This window comes from Procambarus clarkii, chromosome 33 (assembly GCF_040958095.1).
Source record: "Procambarus clarkii isolate CNS0578487 chromosome 33, FALCON_Pclarkii_2.0, whole genome shotgun sequence".
Taxonomy (NCBI): domain Eukaryota; kingdom Metazoa; phylum Arthropoda; class Malacostraca; order Decapoda; family Cambaridae; genus Procambarus; species Procambarus clarkii.
In genome coordinates, this window is record NC_091182.1 from 8511803 (window position 1) to 8530023 (window position 18221).

At 52.4% G+C, this 18221-nt stretch overlaps 1 protein-coding gene across 1 annotated transcript; it reads right to left on the reverse strand.

The window, feature by feature from the left end:
- Positions 1-1221: 1221 nt before the first annotated feature.
- Positions 1222-2067, reverse strand: LOC123765341 (serine/threonine-protein kinase PrkC-like). The gene has a single exon (XM_045753891.1). It carries the CDS (start codon positions 2065-2067, stop codon positions 1222-1224), a length of 846 nt encoding a protein of 281 aa, XP_045609847.1.
- Between the last annotated feature and the right edge of the window lie 16154 nt (positions 2068-18221).

The window sequence follows — 18221 nt, forward strand, 5'->3', positions numbered from 1 at the left end:
ACCATCTTCCCTACCCTTCACCACCTTTCCTACCCTTCACCACCTTTCCTACTCTTCACCACCTTCCCTACCCTTCACCACCTTCCCTACCCTTCACCATCTTCCGTATCCTTCACCAGCTACCCTACCCTTCACCACCACCTTCCCTATCCTTCACCACCTTCCCTACCCTTCACCACCTTCCCTACCCTTCACCACCTTCCCTACCTTTCATCACCTTCCCTACCCTTCACCACCTTTCCTACCCTTCACCACCACCTTCCCTACCCTTCCCCACCTTCCCTACACTTCACCACCTTCCCTACTCTTCACCACCTTCCCTACCCTTCACCACCTTCCCTACCCTTCACCATCTTCCCTATCCGTCACCAGCTTCCCTACCCTGCATCATCTTCCCTATTCTTCACCACCTTCCCTATTCTTCACCACCTTCCCTACCCCTTCACCAACTTCCCTACCCTTCACCATCTTCCCTACCCTTCACCACTTTCCTTCCCCTTCACTACTTTCCCTACCCTTCACCATCTTCCCTACCCTTCACCATCTTCCCTACCTTTCACCACCTTCCCTACCCTTCACCACCTTCCCTACCCTTCACCACCTTCCTTACCCTTTATCACCTTCCCTACCCTTCACCACCTTCCCTACCCTTCATCACCTTCCCTACCCTTCACCACCTTCCCTACCCTTCACCACCTTCCCTACCCTTCACCACCTTTCCTACCCTTCACCACCTTCCCTACCTTTCATCACCTTCCCTACCCTTCACCAACTTCCTTACCTTTCACCCCCTTCCCAACCCCTCACCACCTTCCCTACCCTTCACCTTCTTCCCTAGGAACATTGTCAAGAAGAGAATGGAACTATCAGGACAAAGCCCCAAGCTATTACGATTATATAGCACTTGGAAGGGATCAGGATAAGGATTTGGGATGGGACGGGGTGGGGGGAAAGGACTAGTGCCCAACCACTTGTGGACGGTTCGGGATTGAACGCCGAGCTGCATTATGCTCTACCGTCCACCGTAAGTGATGGTTGGACAGTCATACGACTGAGGGTTTGATGAGAGGACGTGAGTCATGGATGGATGACTGCTATCCTTCTGCTCTTGCTTATGTTAGTAAACACACACACACACACATTTTTTTTTGGTGGGTAGGGATGAGTAATTATCCCTATCCACTGTGACTCACCCTAATTTATTCTACACTAACTGACCTCTCAATAAAACTGGATAGCGCTCCGGGTATTGCGCAAGAACTCGTGCAAAGTTGGTCTTTCTGACTCATTGCGACTCATTCCTAATTGGACACAATCCTGAAGCTCATAAGGCTTACACACCATGGCCTTAACAACCTGGTAGATCATATATGACAATCCTACCACATCAGCGCTGCAGGTGACCAGCGACCCCATCGCCGCCTCGTAGGCGTACCAAGGACTTTTAGTCAACAATTTTTCCACTTGCTGTGGCTCCTGTCGTTTAGTTACGACTTGTCCTTGTAAAACTGATATACCGAAGTCTATAATGGCTGCCCGTGGCTTTCCTGGGTCGCTTCGATCTATAATGATGTTATTTGACTTAAAATCTCCATGTACGACGCCCTTTTGGTGAATCTCGTTGAGTTTGACAATTACGTCCTCAATCACTCGAAGCCAAAATAAATCCTCCAGACGTATTAATCCATTTAACTGCTTATAAATTAAATCCCGGAGATTCTCTGCGCCGACGTACGTCATGAAATAACACCTGTCCTCAGGGTACGTGCAGAGAACATACGGGGCTCCTCCAGCACCATCAAGAAGTCTCATGATATCCACTTCTCGTAGCATATCTTTGGTCCCGGTCTCAGTATTTAAGATAACCTTAAGAACAACGGGTGCGTCCAGACCAGGAAGGTGCCATAGCTGGGTCTTTCCATGACCTCCACTTCCAAGATCCCGAACTTTAAGGTTCTTCTTATGCTTTTTAACCCATGTTGCGTCGCCGTGCAATTTGAGCTGAAGATCGTGAAGAGAAGAATTATCTTTCCCGAAGTAAGATGGCTTACAGCAGTAGCAACCCATGTCGTTGGTCTTACTCTCACTTCAGTGAGCTGATACTGGTCGTGTAGATATCCTAGATGCAGTAATATAGTGATGCTCCCTGAACAGAAGGTCGCCCCAGCAGATGATCATCTTTCGATAGGAAGGCTAGGTTCTGTGGCTGGCTAAGGTTCGCACATTTCTGATTAACTTAATTAACACTTCGTATTATGCACGCTGTGACAAATCATGAACTGGGCATAAGGGACCAATCAGGACAAATAACGAAGCCATTGCTCTCGGCAGACTTCGACCCATCCGCATACAGATCATACATTACATCAGTTACCCCTTACAGGAAAAACGTTTAACTCATCACCAACCTGCCTTGGATGACTATAGGGACTAAAGTGACTAAAGGGTAGGGAAGGTGGTGAAGGGTAGGGAAGGTGGTAAAGGGTAGGGAAGGTGATGAAGGGTAGGGAAGGTGGTGAAGGGTAGTGAAGGTGGTGAAGGGTAGGGAAGGTGGTGAATTGTAGGGAAGGTGGTGAAGGGTAAAGAAGGTGGTGGTGAAGGGGAGGGGAAGGTGGTGTTGAAGGGTAGGGAAGGTGGTGGTGAAGGGTAGGAAAGGTGGTGAAGGTTAGAGAAGGTGATGAAGGGTAGGGAAGGTGGTGAAGGGTAGGAAAGGTGGTGAAGGGTAGGGAAGGTGGTGAAAGGTAAGGAAAGTGGTGGTGAAGGGTAGGAAATGTGATGAAGGGTAGCGAAGGTGCTGAAGGGTAGGAAACGTGGTGAAGGTTAGGGAAAGTGATGAAGGGTAGGGAAGGTGGTGAAGGGTAGGGAAGGTAGTGAAGGGAAGGGAAGATGGTGAAAGGTAGGGAAAGTGGTGGTGAAGGGTAGGAAATGTGGTGAAGGGTAGAGAAGGTGGTGAAACGTAGGGAAGATGGTGAAAGGTAGGGAAGGTGGTGAAGGGTAGGGAAAGTGGTGGAGTGTAGGGAAGATGGTGGAAGGTAGAGAATGTGGTGGTGAAGGGTAGGGAAGGTGGTGAAGGGTAGTTAAGGTGATGAAGAGTAGGGAACGGGGTGAAGGTTAGGGAAGATTGTACAAGGTAGGGAAGGTGGTGGTGAATGGTAGGAAATGTGGTGAAGGGTAGGGAAGGTTTTGAAAGGTAGGGAAGGTGGTGAAGGATATGGAAGGTGGTGGTGAAGGGTAGGGAAGGTGGTGCTGATGGGTGGGGAAGGTGATTATGGGTAGGGAAGGTGGTGAAGGGTAGGGAAGATAGTGAAGGGTAGGGAAGGTGGTGAAACGTAGAGAAGATGGTTAAAGGTAGGGAAGGTGGTGAATAGGAGTGAAAGTGGTAAAGGTTAGGGAAGATTTAGAAATGTAGGGAAGGTGGTGGTGAAGAGTAGGGAATTTGGTGAAGTGTAGGGAAGGTGATGAAGGGTAGGGAAGGTGAGGATTTGGTGAAGGGTAGGGAAGGTGGTGAAGGCTAGGGAAGGTGATGAAGGGTAGGGAAGGTGGTGAAGGGTAGGGATGCTGGTGAAGGGTAGGGAAGGTGATGAAGGATAGGGAAGGTGGTGAATGGTAGTGAAGTAGGGTAGGGAAGGTGATGAAGGGTAGGGAAGGTGGTGAAGGGTAGTGAAGGTGGTGAAGGGTAGGGAAGGTGGTGAAGTGTAGGGAAGGTGGTGAAGGGTAGGGAAGGTGGTGAAAGGTAAGGAAAGTGGTGGTGAAGGGTAGGAAATGTGATGAAGGGTAGCGAAGGTGCTGAAGGGTAGGAAACGTGGTGAAGGTTAGGGAAAGTGATGAAGGGTAGGGAAGGTGGTGAAGGGTAGGGAAGGTAGTGAAGGGAAGGGAAGATGGTGAAAGGTAGGGAAAGTGGTGGTGAAGGGTAGGAAATGTGGTGAAGGGTAGAGAAGGTGGTGAAACGTAGGGAAGATGGTGAAAGGTAGGGAAGGTGGTGAAGGGTAGGGAAAGTGGTGGAGTGTAGGGAAGATGGTGGAAGGTAGAGAATGTGGTGGTGAAGGGTAGGGAAGGTGGTGAAGGGTAGTTAAGGTGATGAAGAGTAGGGAACGGGGTGAAGGTTAGGGAAGATTGTACAAGGTAGGGAAGGTGGTGGTGAATGGTAGGAAATGTGGTGAAGGGTAGGGAAGGTTTTGAAAGGTAGGGAAGGTGGTGAAGGATATGGAAGGTGGTGGTGAAGGGTAGGGAAGGTGGTGCTGATGGGTGGTGAAGGTGATTATGGGTAGGGAAGGTGGTGAAGGGTAGGGAAGATAGTGAAGGGTAGGGAAGGTGGTGAAACGTAGAGAAGATGGTTAAAGGTAGGGAAGGTGGTGAATAGGAGTGAAAGTGGTAAAGGTTAGGGAAGATTTAGAAATGTAGGGAAGGTGGTGGTGAAGAGTAGGGAATTTGGTGAAGTGTAGGGAAGGTGATGAAGGGTAGGGAAGGTGAGGATTTGGTGAAGGGTAGGGAAGGTGGTGAAGGCTAGGGAAGGTGATGAAGGGTAGGGAAGGTGGTAAAGGGTAGGGATGCTGGTGAAGGGTAGGGAAGGTGATGAAGGATAGGGAAGGTGGTGAATGGTAGTGAAGTAGGGTAGGGAAGGTGATGAAGGGTAGGGAAGGTGGTGAAGGGTAGTGAAGGTGGTGAAGGGTAGGGAAGGTGGTGAAGTGTAGGGAAGGTGGTGAAGGGTAGGGAAGGTGGTGAAAGGTAAGGAAAGTGGTGGTGAAGGGTAGGAAATGTGATGAAGGGTAGCGAAGGTGCTGAAGGGTAGGAAACGTGGTGAAGGTTAGGGAAAGTGATGAAGGGTAGGGAAGGTGGTGAAGGGTAGGGAAGGTAGTGAAGGGAAGGGAAGATGGTGAAAGGTAGGGAAAGTGGTGGTGAAGGGTAGGAAATGTGGTGAAGGGTAGAGAAGGTGGTGAAACGTAGGGAAGATGGTGAAAGGTAGGGAAGGTGGTGAAGGGTAGGGAAAGTGGTGGAGTGTAGGGAAGATGGTGGAAGGTAGAGAATGTGGTGGTGAAGGGTAGGGAAGGTGGTGAAGGGTAGTTAAGGTGATGAAGAGTAGGGAACGGGGTGAAGGTTAGGGAAGATTGTACAAGGTAGGGAAGGTGGTGGTGAATGGTAGGAAATGTGGTGAAGGGTAGGGAAGGTTTTGAAAGGTAGGGAAGGTGGTGAAGGATATGGAAGGTGGTGGTGAAGGGTAGGGAAGGTGGTGCTGATGGGTGGTGAAGGTGATTATGGGTAGGGAAGGTGGTGAAGGGTAGGGAAGATAGTGAAGGGTAGGGAAGGTGGTGAAACGTAGAGAAGATGGTTAAAGGTAGGGAAGGTGGTGAATAGGAGTGAAAGTGGTAAAGGTTAGGGAAGATTTAGAAATGTAGGGAAGGTGGTGGTGAAGAGTAGGGAATTTGGTGAAGTGTAGGGAAGGTGATGAAGGGTAGGGAAGGTGAGGATTTGGTGAAGGGTAGGGAAGGTGGTGAAGGCTAGGGAAGGTGATGAAGGGTAGGGAAGGTGGTAAAGGGTAGGGATGCTGGTGAAGGGTAGGGAAGGTGATGAAGGATAGGGAAGGTGGTGAATGGTAGTGAAGTAGGGTAGGGAAGGTGATGAAGGGTAGGGAAGGTGGTGAAGGGTAGTGAAGGTGGTGAAGGGTAGGGAAGGTGGTGAAGTGTAGGGAAGGTGGTGAAGGGTAGGGAAGGTGGTGAAAGGTAAGGAAAGTGGTGGTGAAGGGTAGGAAATGTGATGAAGGGTAGCGAAGGTGCTGAAGGGTAGGAAACGTGGTGAAGGTTAGGGAAAGTGATGAAGGGTAGGGAAGGTGGTGAAGGGTAGGGAAGGTAGTGAAGGGAAGGGAAGATGGTGAAAGGTAGGGAAAGTGGTGGTGAAGGGTAGGAAATGTGGTGAAGGGTAGAGAAGGTGGTGAAACGTAGGGAAGATGGTGAAAGGTAGGGAAGGTGGTGAAGGGTAGGGAAAGTGGTGGAGTGTAGGGAAGATGGTGGAAGGTAGAGAATGTGGTGGTGAAGGGTAGGGAAGGTGGTGAAGGGTAGTTAAGGTGATGAAGAGTAGGGAACGGGGTGAAGGTTAGGGAAGATTGTACAAGGTAGGGAAGGTGGTGGTGAATGGTAGGAAATGTGGTGAAGGGTAGGGAAGGTTTTGAAAGGTAGGGAAGGTGGTGAAGGATATGGAAGGTGGTGGTGAAGGGTAGGGAAGGTGGTGCTGATGGGTGGGGAAGGTGATTATGGGTAGGGAAGGTGGTGAAGGGTAGGGAAGATAGTGAAGGGTAGGGAAGGTGGTGAAACGTAGAGAAGATGGTTAAAGGTAGGGAAGGTGGTGAATAGGAGTGAAAGTGGTAAAGGTTAGGGAAGATTTAGAAATGTAGGGAAGGTGGTGGTGAAGAGTAGGGAATTTGGTGAAGTGTAGGGAAGGTGATGAAGGGTAGGGAAGGTGAGGATTTGGTGAAGGGTAGGGAAGGTGGTGAAGGCTAGGGAAGGTGATGAAGGGTAGGGAAGGTGGTGAAGGGTAGGGATGCTGGTGAAGGGTAGGGAAGGTGATGAAGGATAGGGAAGGTGGTGAATGGTAGTGAAGTAGGGTAGGGAAGGTGATGAAGGGTAGGGAAGGTGGTGAAGGGTAGTGAAGGTGGTGAAGGGTAGGGAAGGTGGTGAAGTGTAGGGAAGGTGGTGAAGGGTAAAGAAGGTGGTGGTGAAGGGGAGGGGAAGGTGGTGTTGAAGGGTAGGGAAGGTGGTGGTGAAGGGTAGGAAAGGTGGTGAAGGTTAGAGAAGGTGATGAAGGGTAGGGAAGGTGGTGAAGGGTAGGAAAGGTGGTGAAGGGTAGGGAAGGTGGTGAAAGGTAAGGAAAGTGGTGGTGAAGGGTAGGAAATGTGATGAAGGTTAGCGAAGGTGCTGAAGGGTAGGAAACGTGGTGAAGGTTAGGGAAAGTGATGAAGGGTAGGGAAGGTGGTGAAGGGTAGGGAAGGTAGTGAAGGGAAGGGAAGATGTTGAAAGGTAGGGAAAGTGGTGGTGAAGGGTAGGAAATGTGGTGAAGGGTAGAGAAGGTGGTGAAACGTAGGGAAGATGGTGAAAGGTAGGGAAGGTGGTGAAGGGTAAGGAAAGTGGTGGAGTGTAGGGAAGATGGTGGAAGGTAGAGAATGTGGTGGTGAAGGTGGTGAAGGATATGGAAGGTGGTGGTGAAGGGTAGGGAAGGTGGTGCTGATGGGTGGGGAAGGTGATTATGGGTAGGGAAGGTGGTGAAGGGTAGGGAAGATAGTGAAGGGTAGGGAAGGTGGTGAAACGTAGAGAAGATGGTTAAAGGTTGGGAAGGTGGTGAATAGGAGTGAAAGTGGTAAAGGTTAGGGAAGATTTAGAAATGTAGGGAAGGTGGTGGTGAAGAGTAGGGAATTTGGTGAAGTGTAGGGAAGGTGATGAAGGGTAGGGAAGGTGAGGATTTTGTGAAGGGTAGGGAAGGTGGTGAAGGCTAGGGAAGGTGATGAAGGGTAGGGAAGGTGGTGAAGGGTAGGGATGCTGGTGAAGGGTAGGGAAGGTGATGAAGGATAGGGAAGGTGGTGAATGGTAGTGAAGGTGATGAAGGGTAGGGAAGGTGGTGAAGGGTAGGGAAGGTGATGAAGGGTAGAGAAGGTGGTGAAGGGTAAGGAAGGTGGTGAAGGCTTGGGAAGGTGGTGAAACGTAGGGAAGATGGTGAAAGGTAGGGAAGGTGGTGAAGGGTAGGGAAGGTGGTGGTGAAGGGTAGGGAACGGGGTGAAGGGTAGGGAAGATTGTACAAGGTAGGGAAGGTGATGAAGGGTAGAGAAGGTGGTAAAGGGTAGGGAAGATTGTGAAAGGTAAGGAAAGTGGTGGTGAAGGGTAGGGAAGATTGTGAAAGGTAAGGAAAGTGGTGGTGAAGGGTAGGGAAGGTGAGGAAGGGTAGGGAAGGTAGAGGTGAAGTGTAGGGAAGGTGGTGAAGGGTTGGGAAGGTGGTGGTGAAGGGTAGGGAAGGTAGTGCTGAAGGGTAGGGAAGGTGGTGCTGAAGGGTAGGTAAGGTGGTGGTGAAGGGTCGGGAAGGTGGTGGTGAAGGGTAGGGAGGGTGGTGGTAAAGGGTAGGTACGGTGGTGAGGGGTAGTGAAGGTAGTGAAGGGTAGGGAAGGTGGTGACTGGTAGGGAAGGTGGTGAAGGGTAGAGAAGGTGGTGAAGGTTAGGGAGGGTGGTGAAGGGAAGGGAAGGTGGTGAAGGGTAGGGAAGGTGGTGATAGGTAGGGAAGGTGGTGATATGTAGGGAAGGTAGTGACGGGTAGGGAAGGTGGTGAAGGGTAGGGAAGGTGGTGAAGGACAGGAAAGGTGGTGGTGAAGGGTAGGAAAGGTAATGAGGGGTAGGGAAGGTGGTGAAGGGTAGGGAAGGAGGTGAAGGTTAGGGAAGGTGGTGAAGAATAGGGAAGGTGGTAAAGGGTAGGGAAGGTGGTGAAGGGTAGTGAATGTGGTGAAGGGTTGGGAAGGTGGTGAAGTGAAGGGAAGGTGGTGAAGGGTAAGGAAGCTGGTGAAGGGAAGGTGAAGGATAGGGATGGTGGTGAAGGGTAGTAAAGTTGGTGAAGGGTAGGAAAAGTGGTGAGGTGTAGGGAAGGTGGCGAAGGGTAGGGAAGGTGGTGTTGAAGGGTAGGAAAGGTAATGAAGGGTAGGGAAGGCGGTGAAGGGTAGGGAAGGTGGTGCTGATGGTTAGGGAAGGTGATGAAGGGTATTGAAGGTGGTGGTGAAGGGTGGGGAAGGTGGTGAAGAGTAGGGAAGATGATGAAAGGTAGGGAAGGTGGTGAAACGTAGGGAAGATGATGAAAGGTAGGGAAGGTGGTGAAGGGTAAGGAAGGTGGTGGAGTGTAGGGAAGATAGTGGAAGGTAGGGAAGGTGGTGGTGAAGGGTAGGGAAGGTGGTGAAGGGAAGTGAAGGTGATGAAGTGTAGGGAACGGGGTGAAGGGTAGGGAAGGTGTTGAAGGGTAGGGGAGGTGGTGAAGGATAGGGAAGGTGGTGGTGAAGGGTAGGGAAGGTGGTGAAGGGTAGGGAAGGTGGTGGTGAACGGTAGGGAAGGTAGTGCTGAAGGGTAGGGAAAGTGGTGCTGCAGGGTTGGTAAGGTGGTGGTGAAGGGTCGGGAAGGTGGTGGTGATAGGTAAGGAGGGTGGTGGTGAAGGGTAGGTAATTTGGTGAGGCGTAGTGAAGGTAGTGAAGGGTAGGGAAGGTGGTGACGGGTAGGGAAGGTGGTGAAGGGTAGGGAAGGTGGTGAAGGGTAGGGGGGGTGGTGAAGGGTAGGGAAGGTGGTGAAGGGTAGGGAAGGTGGGGTAGGATAGGGAAGGTAGTGAAGGGTAGGGAAGGTGGTGATGGGTTGGGAAGGTGGTGATACGTAGGGAAGGTAGTGAAGGGTAGGGAAGGTGGTGAAGGCTAGGGAAGGTGGTGAAGGGAAGGAAAGGTGGTGGTGAAGGGTAGGAAAGGTAATGAAGGGTAGGGAAGGTGGTGAAGGGTAGGGAAGGTGGTCGTGAAGGGTAGGAAAGGTAATGAAGGGTAGGAAGGGTGGTGAAGTGTAGGGAAGGTGGTGAAGGGTAGGGAAGGTGGGGTAGGATAGGGATGGTAGTGTAGGGTAGGGAAGGTGGTGATGGGTTGGGAAGGTGGTGATATGTAGGGAAGGTAGTGAAGGGTAGGGAAGGTTGTGAAGGGATGGAAAGGCGGTGGTGAAGGGTAGGAAAGGTAATGAAGGGTAGGGAAGGTGGTGAAGGGTAGGGAAGGTGGTGAAGGTTAGGGAAGGTGGTGAAGGATAGGGAAGGTGGTAAAGGGAAGGGAAGGTGGGGAAGGGTAGTGAAGGTGGTGAAGGGTTGGGAAGGCAGTGAAGTGAAGGGAAGGTGGTGAAGGGTAGGGAAGATGGTGAAGGGAAGGTGATGAAGGGTAGAGAAGTTGGTAAAGGGAAGGGAAGATGGTGAAAGGGTAGGGAAGGTGGTGAAGATTAAGAAAGGTGGTGAAGGGTAGGGAAGGTGACGAAGGGTAGGGAAGGGGGTGAAGAGTAGGGAAGGTGGCGAAGGGTAGGGAAGGTGGTGAAGGGTAGGGAAGATGGAGAAAGGTAGGGAAGGTGGTAGAGAAGGGTAGAGAAGGTGGTGGTGAGGGGTTGCAAAGATGGTGAAGGGTAGGGAAGGTGATGAGGGTTAGGGAAGGTGGTGCTGATGGGCAGGGAAGGTGATGAAGGGTAGGGAAGGTGGTGGTGAAGGGTGGGGAAGGTGGTGAAGAGTAGGGAAGGTGGTGAAGGGTAGGGAAGGTGGTGAAGGGTAGGGAGGGTGGTGAAGGGTAATGAAGGTAGTGAAGGGTAGGGAAGGTGGTGACGGGTAGGGAAGGTGGTGAAGGGTAGGGAAGGTGGTGAAGGGTAGGGAGGGTGGTGAAGGGTAGGGAAGGTGGTGAAGGGTAGGGAAGGTGGGGTAGGATAGGGAAGGTAGTGAAGGGTAGGGAAGGTGGTGATGGGTTGGGAAGGTGGTGATATGTAGGGAAGGTAGTGAAGGGTAAGGAAGTTGGTGAAGGGAAGGTGATGAAGGATAGGGATGGTGGTGAAGGGTAGTGAAGTTGGTGAAGGGTAGGAAAAGTGGTGAGGTGTAGGGAAGGTGGCGAAGGGTAGGGAAGGTGGTGTTGAAGGGTAGGAAAGGTAATGAAGGGTAGGGAAGGCGGTGAAGGGTAGGGAAGGTGGTGAAGGATAGGGAAGGTGGTGGTGAAGGGTAGGGAAGCTGGTGGAGGATAGGGAAAATGGTGAAGGGTAGGGAAGGTGGGGAAGGTGATGAAGGATAGGGATGGTGGTGAAGGGTAGTGAAGTTGGTGAAGGGTAGGGAAGGTGGTGAAGTGTTGGGAAGGTGGTGAAGGGTAGGGAAGGTGGTAGTGAAGGGTAGGGGAAGGTGGTGCTGAGGGGTAGGGAAGGTGGCGATGAAGGGTAGGGAAGGTGATGAAGGGAGAGAAGGTGGTGAAGGGTAGGGAAGGTGGTGACGGGTAGGGAAGGTAGTGAAGGGTAGGGAAGATGGTGAAACGTAGTGAAAGTGGTGGTGAAGGGTAGGAAAGGTGATGAATGGTAGGGAAAGTGGTGAAGAGTAGGGAAGGTGGTGATGGATAGGGAAGGTGGTTGAGGGTAGGGAAGGTGGTGAAGGGTCGGAAAGGTGGTGAAGGGAAGGGAAAGTGGTGAAGAGTAGGGAAGGTGGTGAAGGGTAGGGAATATGGTGAAGGGTAGGGAAGGTAGTGAAGGGTAGGGAAGGTGGTGAAGGGTAGGGAAGATGGTGAAGGGGAGGGAGGGTGGTGAAGGGTAGGGAAGGTGGTGAAGGGTAGGGTAGGTGGGGTAGGATAGGGAAGGTAGTGAAGGGTCGGGAAGGTGGTGATGGGTTGGGAAAGTGGTGATATGTAGGGAAAGTAGTGAAGTGTAGGGAAGGTGGTGAAGGGTAGGGAAGGTGGTGAAGGGAAGGAAAGGTGGTGGTGAAGGGTAGGAATGGTAATGAAGGGTAGGGAAGTGTAGGGAAGGTGGTGAAGGGTAGGAAAAATGGTGAAGGGGTAGGGAAGGTGGATAGGGTAGGGAAGATAGTGAAGGGTAGGGAAGGTGGTGAAACGTAGAGAAGATGGTTAAAGGTTGGGAAGGTGGTGAATAGGAGGGAAAGTGGTGAATGTTAAGGAAGATGTAGAAATGTAGGGAAGGTGGTGGTGAAGAGTAGGGAATTTGGTGAAGTGTAGGGAAGGTGATGAAGGGTAGGGAAGGTGATGAAGGGTAGGGAAGGTGGTGAAGGGTAGGGAAGGTGATGAAGGTTAGGGAAGGTGGTGAAGGGTAGGGAAGGGGATGAAGGGTAGGGAAGGTGGTGAAGGGTAGGGAAGGTAGTGAAGGGTAGGGAAGGTGATGAAGGATAGAGAAGGTGGTGAAGGGTAGGGAAGATTGTGAAAGGTAGGGAAAGTGGTGGTGAAGGGTAGGGAAGGTGAGGAAGGGTAGGGAAGGTGGTGGTGAAGGGTAGGGAAGGTGGTGAAGGGTAGGGAAGGTGGTGGTGAAGGGTCGGGAAGGTGGTGGTGATAGGTAGGAAGGGTGGTAGTGAAGGGTAGGTAATGTGGTGAGGGGTAGTGAAGGGTAGGGAAGGTGGTGACGGGTAGGGAAGGTGGTGGTGAAGGGTAGGGAAGGTGGTGAAGGGTAGGGAAGGTGGTGGTGAAGGGTAGGGAAGGTAGTGCTGAAGGGTAGGGAAGGTGGTGCTGCAGGGTAGGGAAGGTGGTTGTGAAGGGTCGGGAAGGTGGTGGTGATAGGTAGGGAGGGTGGTGGTGAAGGGTAGGTAATGTGGTGAGGGGTAGTGAAGGTAGTGAAGGGTAGGGAAGGTGGTGACGGGTAGGGAAGGTGGTGAAGGGTTGGGAAGGTGGTGAAGGGAAGGGAGGGTGGTGAAGGGTAGGGAATGTGGTGAAGGGTAGGGAAGGTGGGGTAGGATAGGGAAGGTAGTGAAGGGTAGGGAAGGTGGTGATGGGTTGGGAAGGTGGTGATATGTAGGGAAGGTAGTGAAGGGTAGGGAAGGTGGTGAATATTAGGGAATGTGGTGAAGGGAAGGAAAGGTGGTGGTGAAGGGTAGGAAAGGTAATGAAGGGTAGAAAAGGTGGTGAAGGGTAGGGAAGGTGGTGAAGGTTAGGGAAGGTGGTGAAGGATAGGGAAGGTGGTAAAGGGTAGGGAAGGTGGGGAAAGGTAGTGAAGGTGGTGAAGGGTTGGGAAGGCAGTGAAGTGAAGGTAAGGTGGTGAAGGGTAGGGAAGATGGTGAAGGGAAGGTGATGAAGGGTACAGAAGTTGGTAAAGGGAAGGGAAGAAGGTGAAAGGGTAGGGAAGGTGGTGAAGATTAAGAAAGGTGGTGAAGGGTAGGGAAGGTGACGAAGGGTAGGGAAGGTGGTGAAGAGTAGGGAAGATGGCGAAGGGTAGGGAAGGTGGTGAAGGGTAGGGAAGATGGAGAAATGTAGGGAAGGTGGTGGAGAAGGGTAGGGAAGGTGGTGGTGAGGGATTGCAAAGATGGTGAAGGGTAGGGAAGGTGATGAGGGTTAGGGAAGGTGGTGCTGATGGTCAGGGAAGGTGATGAAGGGTATTGAAGGTGGTGGTGAAGGGTGGGGAAGGTGGTGAAGAGTAGGGAAGGTGATGCAGGGTAGGGAAGGTGGTGACGGGTAGGAAAGATGGTGAAGGGTAGGGAAGGTGGTGAAACGTAGGGAAGATGATGAAAGGTAGGGAAGGTGGTGAAGGGTAAGGAAGGTGGTGGAGTGTAGGGAAGATAGTGGAAGGTAGGGAAGGTGGTGGTGAAGGGTAGGGAAGGTGGTGAAGGGAAGTGAAGGTGATGAAGTGTAGGGAACGGGGTGAAGGGAAGGGAAGGTGTTGAAGGGTAGGGGAGGTGGTGAAGGATAGGGAAGGTGGTGGTGAAGGGTAGGGAAGGTGGTGAAGGGTAGGGAAGGTGGTGGTGAAGGGTAGGGAAGGTAGTGCTGAAGGGTAGGGAAAGTGGTGCTGCAGGGTTGGTAAGGTGGTGGTGAAGGGTCGGGAAGGTGGTGGTGAAGGGTCGGGAAGGTGGTGGTGATAGGTAAGGAGGGTGGTGGTGAAGGGTAGGTAATGTGGTGAGGGGTAGTGAAGGTAGTGAAGGGTAGGGAAGGTGGTGACGGGTAGGGAAGGTGGTGAAGGGTAGGGAAGGTGGTGAAGGGTAGGGGGGGTGGTGAAGGGTAGGGAAGGTGGTGAAGGGTAGGGAAGGTGGGGTAGGATAGGGAAGGTAGTGAAGGGTAGGGAAGGTGGTGATGGGTTGGGAAGGTGGTGATATGTAGGGAAGGTAGTGAAGGGTAGGGAAGGTGGTGAAGGCTAGGGAAGGTGGTGAAGGGAAGGAAAGGTGGTGGTGAAGGGTAGGAAAGGTAATGAAGGGTAGGGAAGGTGGTGAAGGGTAGGGAAGGTGGTCGTGAAGGGTAGGAAAGGTAATGAAGGGTAGGAAGGGTGGTGAAGGGTAGGGAAGGTGGTGAAGGGTAGGGAAGGTGGGGTAGGATAGGGATGGTAGTGTAGGGTAGGGAAGGTGGTGATGGGTTGGGAAGGTGGTGAAGGGTAGGGAAGGTGGTGGTGAAGGGTAGGGAAGGTAGTGCTGAAGGGTAGGGAAAGTGGTGCTGCAGGGTTGGTAAGGTGGTGGTGAAGGGTCGGGAAGGTGGTGGTGATAGGTAAGGAGGGTGGTGGTGAAGGGTAGGTAATGTGGTGAGGGGTAGTGAAGGTAGTGAAGGGTAGGGAAGGTGGTGACGGGTAGGGAAGGTGGTCGTGAAGGGTAGGAAAGGTAATGAAGGGTAGGAACGGTGGTGAAGGGTAGGGAAGGTGGTGAAGGGTAGGGAAGGTGGGGTAGGATAGGGATGGTAGTGTAGGGTAGGGAAGGTGGTGATGGGTTGGGAAGGTGGTGATATGTAGGGAAGGTAGTGAAGGGTAGGGAAGGTTGTGAAGAGATGGAAAGGTGGTGGTGAAGGGTAGGAAAGGTAATGAAGGGTAGGGAAGGTGGTGAAGGGTAGGGAAGGTGGTGAAGGTTAGGGAAGGTGGTGAAGGATAGGGAAGGTGGTAAAGGGAAGGGAAGGTGGGGAAGGGTAGTGAAGGTGGTGAAGGGTTGGGAAGGCAGTGAAGTGAAGGGAAGGTGGTGAAGGGTAGGGAAGATGGTGAAGGGAAGGTGATGAAGGGTAGAGAAGTTGGAAAAGGGAAGGGAAGATGGTGAAAGGGTAGGGAAGGTGGTGAAGATTAAGAAAGGTGGTGAAGGGTAGGGAAGGTGACGAAGGGTAGGGAAGGGGGTGAAGAGTAGGGAAGGTGGCGAAGGGTAGGGAAGGTGGTGAAGGGTAGGGAAGATGGAGAAAGGTAGGGAAGGTGGTGGAGAAGGGTAGGGAAGGTGGTGGTGAGGGGTTGCAAAGATGGTGAAGGGTAGGGAAGGTGATGAGGGTTAGGGAAGGTGGTGCTGATGGGCAGGGAAGGTGATGAAGGGTAGGGAAGGTGGTGGTGAAGGGTGGGGAAGGTGGTGAAGAGTAGGGAAGGTGGTGAAGGGTAGGGAAGGTGGTGAAGGGTAGGGAGGGTGGTGAAGGGTAATGAAGGTAGTGAAGGGTAGGGAAGGTGGTGACGGGTAGGGAAGGTGGTGAAGGGTAGGGAAGGTGGTGAAGGGTAGGGAGGGTGGTGAAGGGTAGGGAAGGTGGTGAAGGGTAGGGAAGGTGGGGTAGGATAGGGAAGGTAGTGAAGGGTAGGGAAGGTGGTGATGGGTTGGGAAGGTGGTGATATGTAGGGAAGGTAGTGAAGGGTAGGGAAGGTGGTGAAGGTTAGGGAAGGTGGTGAAGGGAAGGAAAGGTGGTGGTGAAGGGTAGGAAAGGTAATGAAGGGTAGGGAAGGTGGTGAAGGGTAGGGAAGGTGGTGAAGGTTAGGGTAGGTGGTGAAGGATAGGGAAGGTGGTAAAGGGTAGGGAAGGAGGGGAAGGGTAGTGAAGGTGGTGAAGGGTTAGGAAGGCAGTGAAGTGAAGGGAAGGTGGTGAAGGGTAGGGAAGATGGTGAAGGGAAGGTGATGAAGGGTAGATAAGTTGGTGAAGGGAAGGGAAGATGGTGAAAGGGTAGGGAAGGTGGTGAAGATTAAGAAAGGTGGTGAAGGGTAGGGAAGGTGACGAAGGGTAGGGAAGGTGGTGAAGAGTAGGGAAGGTGGTGAAGGGTAGGGAAGGTGGTGAAGGGTAGGGAAGATGGAGAAAGGTAGGGAAGATGGTGGAGAAGATTAGGGAAGGTGGTGGTGAGGAGTTGCAAAGATGGTGAAGGGTAGGGAAGGTGATGAGGGTTAGGGAAGGTGGTGCTGATGGGCAGGGAAGGTGATGAAGGGTAGGGAAGGTGGTGGTGAAGGGTGGGGAAGGTGGTGAAGAGTAGGGAAGGTGGTGAAGAGTAGGGAATTTGGTGAAGTGTAGGGAAGGTGATGAAGGGTAGGGAAGGTGATGAAGGGTAGGGAAGGTGGTGAAGGGTAGGGAAGGTGATGAAGGGTATGGAAGGTGGTGAAGGGTAGGGAAGGGGATGAAGGGTAGGGAAGGTGGTGAAGGGTAGGGAAGGTAGTGAAGGGTAGGGAAGGTGATGAAGGATAGAGAAGGTGGTGAAGGGTAGGGAAGATTGTGAAAGGTAGGGAAGGTGGGGTAGGATAGGGAAGGTAGTGAAGGGTAGGGAAGGTGGTGATGGGTTGGGAAGGTGGTGATATGTAGGGAAGGTAGTGAAGGGTAGGGAAGGTGGTGAAGGTTAGGGAAGGTGGTGAAGGGAAGGAAAGGTGGTGGTGAAGGGTAGGAAAGGTAATGAAGGGTAGGGAAGGTGGTGAAGGGTAGGGAAGGTGGTGAAGGTTAGGGTAGGTGGTGAAGGATAGGGAAGGTGGTAAAGGGTAGGGAAGGAGGGGAAGGGTAGTGAAGGTGGTGAAGGGTTAGGAAGGCAGTGAAGTGAAGGGAAGGTGGTGAAGGGTAGGGAAGATGGTGAAGGGAAGGTGATGAAGGGTAGATAAGTTGGTGAAGGGAAGGGAAGATGGTGAAAGGGTAGGGAAGGTGGTGAAGATTAAGAAAGGTGGTGAAGGGTAGGGAAGGTGACGAAGGGTAGGGAAGGTGGTGAAGAGTAGGGAAGGTGGCGAAGGGTAGGGAAGGTGGTGAAGGGTAGGGAAGATGGAGAAAGGTAGGGAAGATGGTGGAGAAGATTAGGGAAGGTGGTGGTGAGGAGTTGCAAAGATGGTGAAGGGTAGGGAAGGTGATGAGTGTTAGGGAAGGTGGTGCTGATGGGCAGGGAAGGTGATGAAGGGTAGGGAAGGTGGTGGTGAAGGGTGGGGAAGGTGGTGAAGAGTAGGGAAGGTGGTGAAGAGTAGGGAATTTGGTGAAGTGTAGGGAAGGTGATGAAGGGTAGGGAAGGTGATGAAGGGTAGGGAAGGTGGTGAAGGGTAGGGAAGGTGATGAAGGGTAGGGAAGGTGGTGAAGGGTAGGGAAGGGGATGAAGGGTAGGGAAGGTGGTGAAGGGTAGGGAAGGTAGTGAAGGGTAGGGAAGGTGATGAAGGATAGAGAAGGTGGTGAAGGGTAGGGAAGATTGTGAAAGGTAGGGAAAGTGGTGGTGAAGGGTAGGGAAGGTGAGGAAGGGTAGGGAAGGTGGTGGTGAAGGGTAGGGAAGGTGGTGAAGGGTAGGGAAGGTGGTGGTGAAGGGTCGGGAAGGTGGTGGTGATAGGTAGGAAGGGTGGTGGTGAAGGGTAGGTAATGTGGTGAGGGGTAGTGAAGGTAGTGAAGGGTAGGGAAGGTGGTGACGGGTAGGGAAGGTGGTGGTGAAGGGTAGGGAAGGTGGTGAAGGGTAGGGAAGGTGGTGGTGAAGGGTAGGGAAGGTAGTGCTGAAGGGTAGGGAAGGTGGTGCTGCAGGGTAGGGAAGGTGGTTGTGAAGGGTCAGGAAGGTGGTGGTGATAGGTAGGGAGGGTGGTGGTGAAGGGTAGGTAATGTGGTGAGGGGTAGTGAAGGTAGTGAAGGGTAGGGAAGGTGGTGACGGGTAGGGAAGGTGGTGAAGGGTTGGGAAGGTGGTGAAGGGAAGGGAGGGTGGTGAAGGGTAGGGAATGTGGTGAAGGGTAGGGAAGGTGGGGTAGGATAGGGAAGGTAGTGAAGGGTAGGGAAGGTGGTGATGGGTTGGGAAGGTGGTGATATGTAGGGAAGGTAGTGAAGGGTAGGGAAGGTGGTGAATATTAGGGAATGTGGTGAAGGGAAGGAAAGGTGGTGGTGAAGGGTAGGAAAGGTAATGAAGGATAGAAAAGGTGGTGAAGGGTAGGGAAGGTGGTGAAGGTTAGGGAAGGTGGTGAAGGATAGGGAAGGTGGTAAAGGGTAGGGAAGGTGGGGAAAGGTAGTGAAGGTGGTGAAGGGTTGGGAAGGCAGTGAAGTGAAGGTAAGGTGGTGAAGGGTAGGGAAGATGGTGAAGGGAAGGTGATGAAGGGTACAGAAGTTGGTAAAGGGAAGGGAAGAAGGTGAAAGGGTAGGGAAGGTGGTGAAGATTAAGAAAGGTGGTGAAGGGTAGGGAAGGTGACGAAGGGTAGGGAAGGTGGTGAAGAGTAGGGAAGATGGCGAAGGGTAGGGAAGGTGGTGAAGGGTAGGGAAGATGGAGAAATGTAGGGAAGGTGGTGGAGAAGGGTAGGGAAGGTGGTGGTGAGGGATTGCAAAGATGGTGAAGGGTAGGGAAGGTGATGAGGGTTAGGGAAGGTGGTGCTGATGGTCAGGGAAGGTGA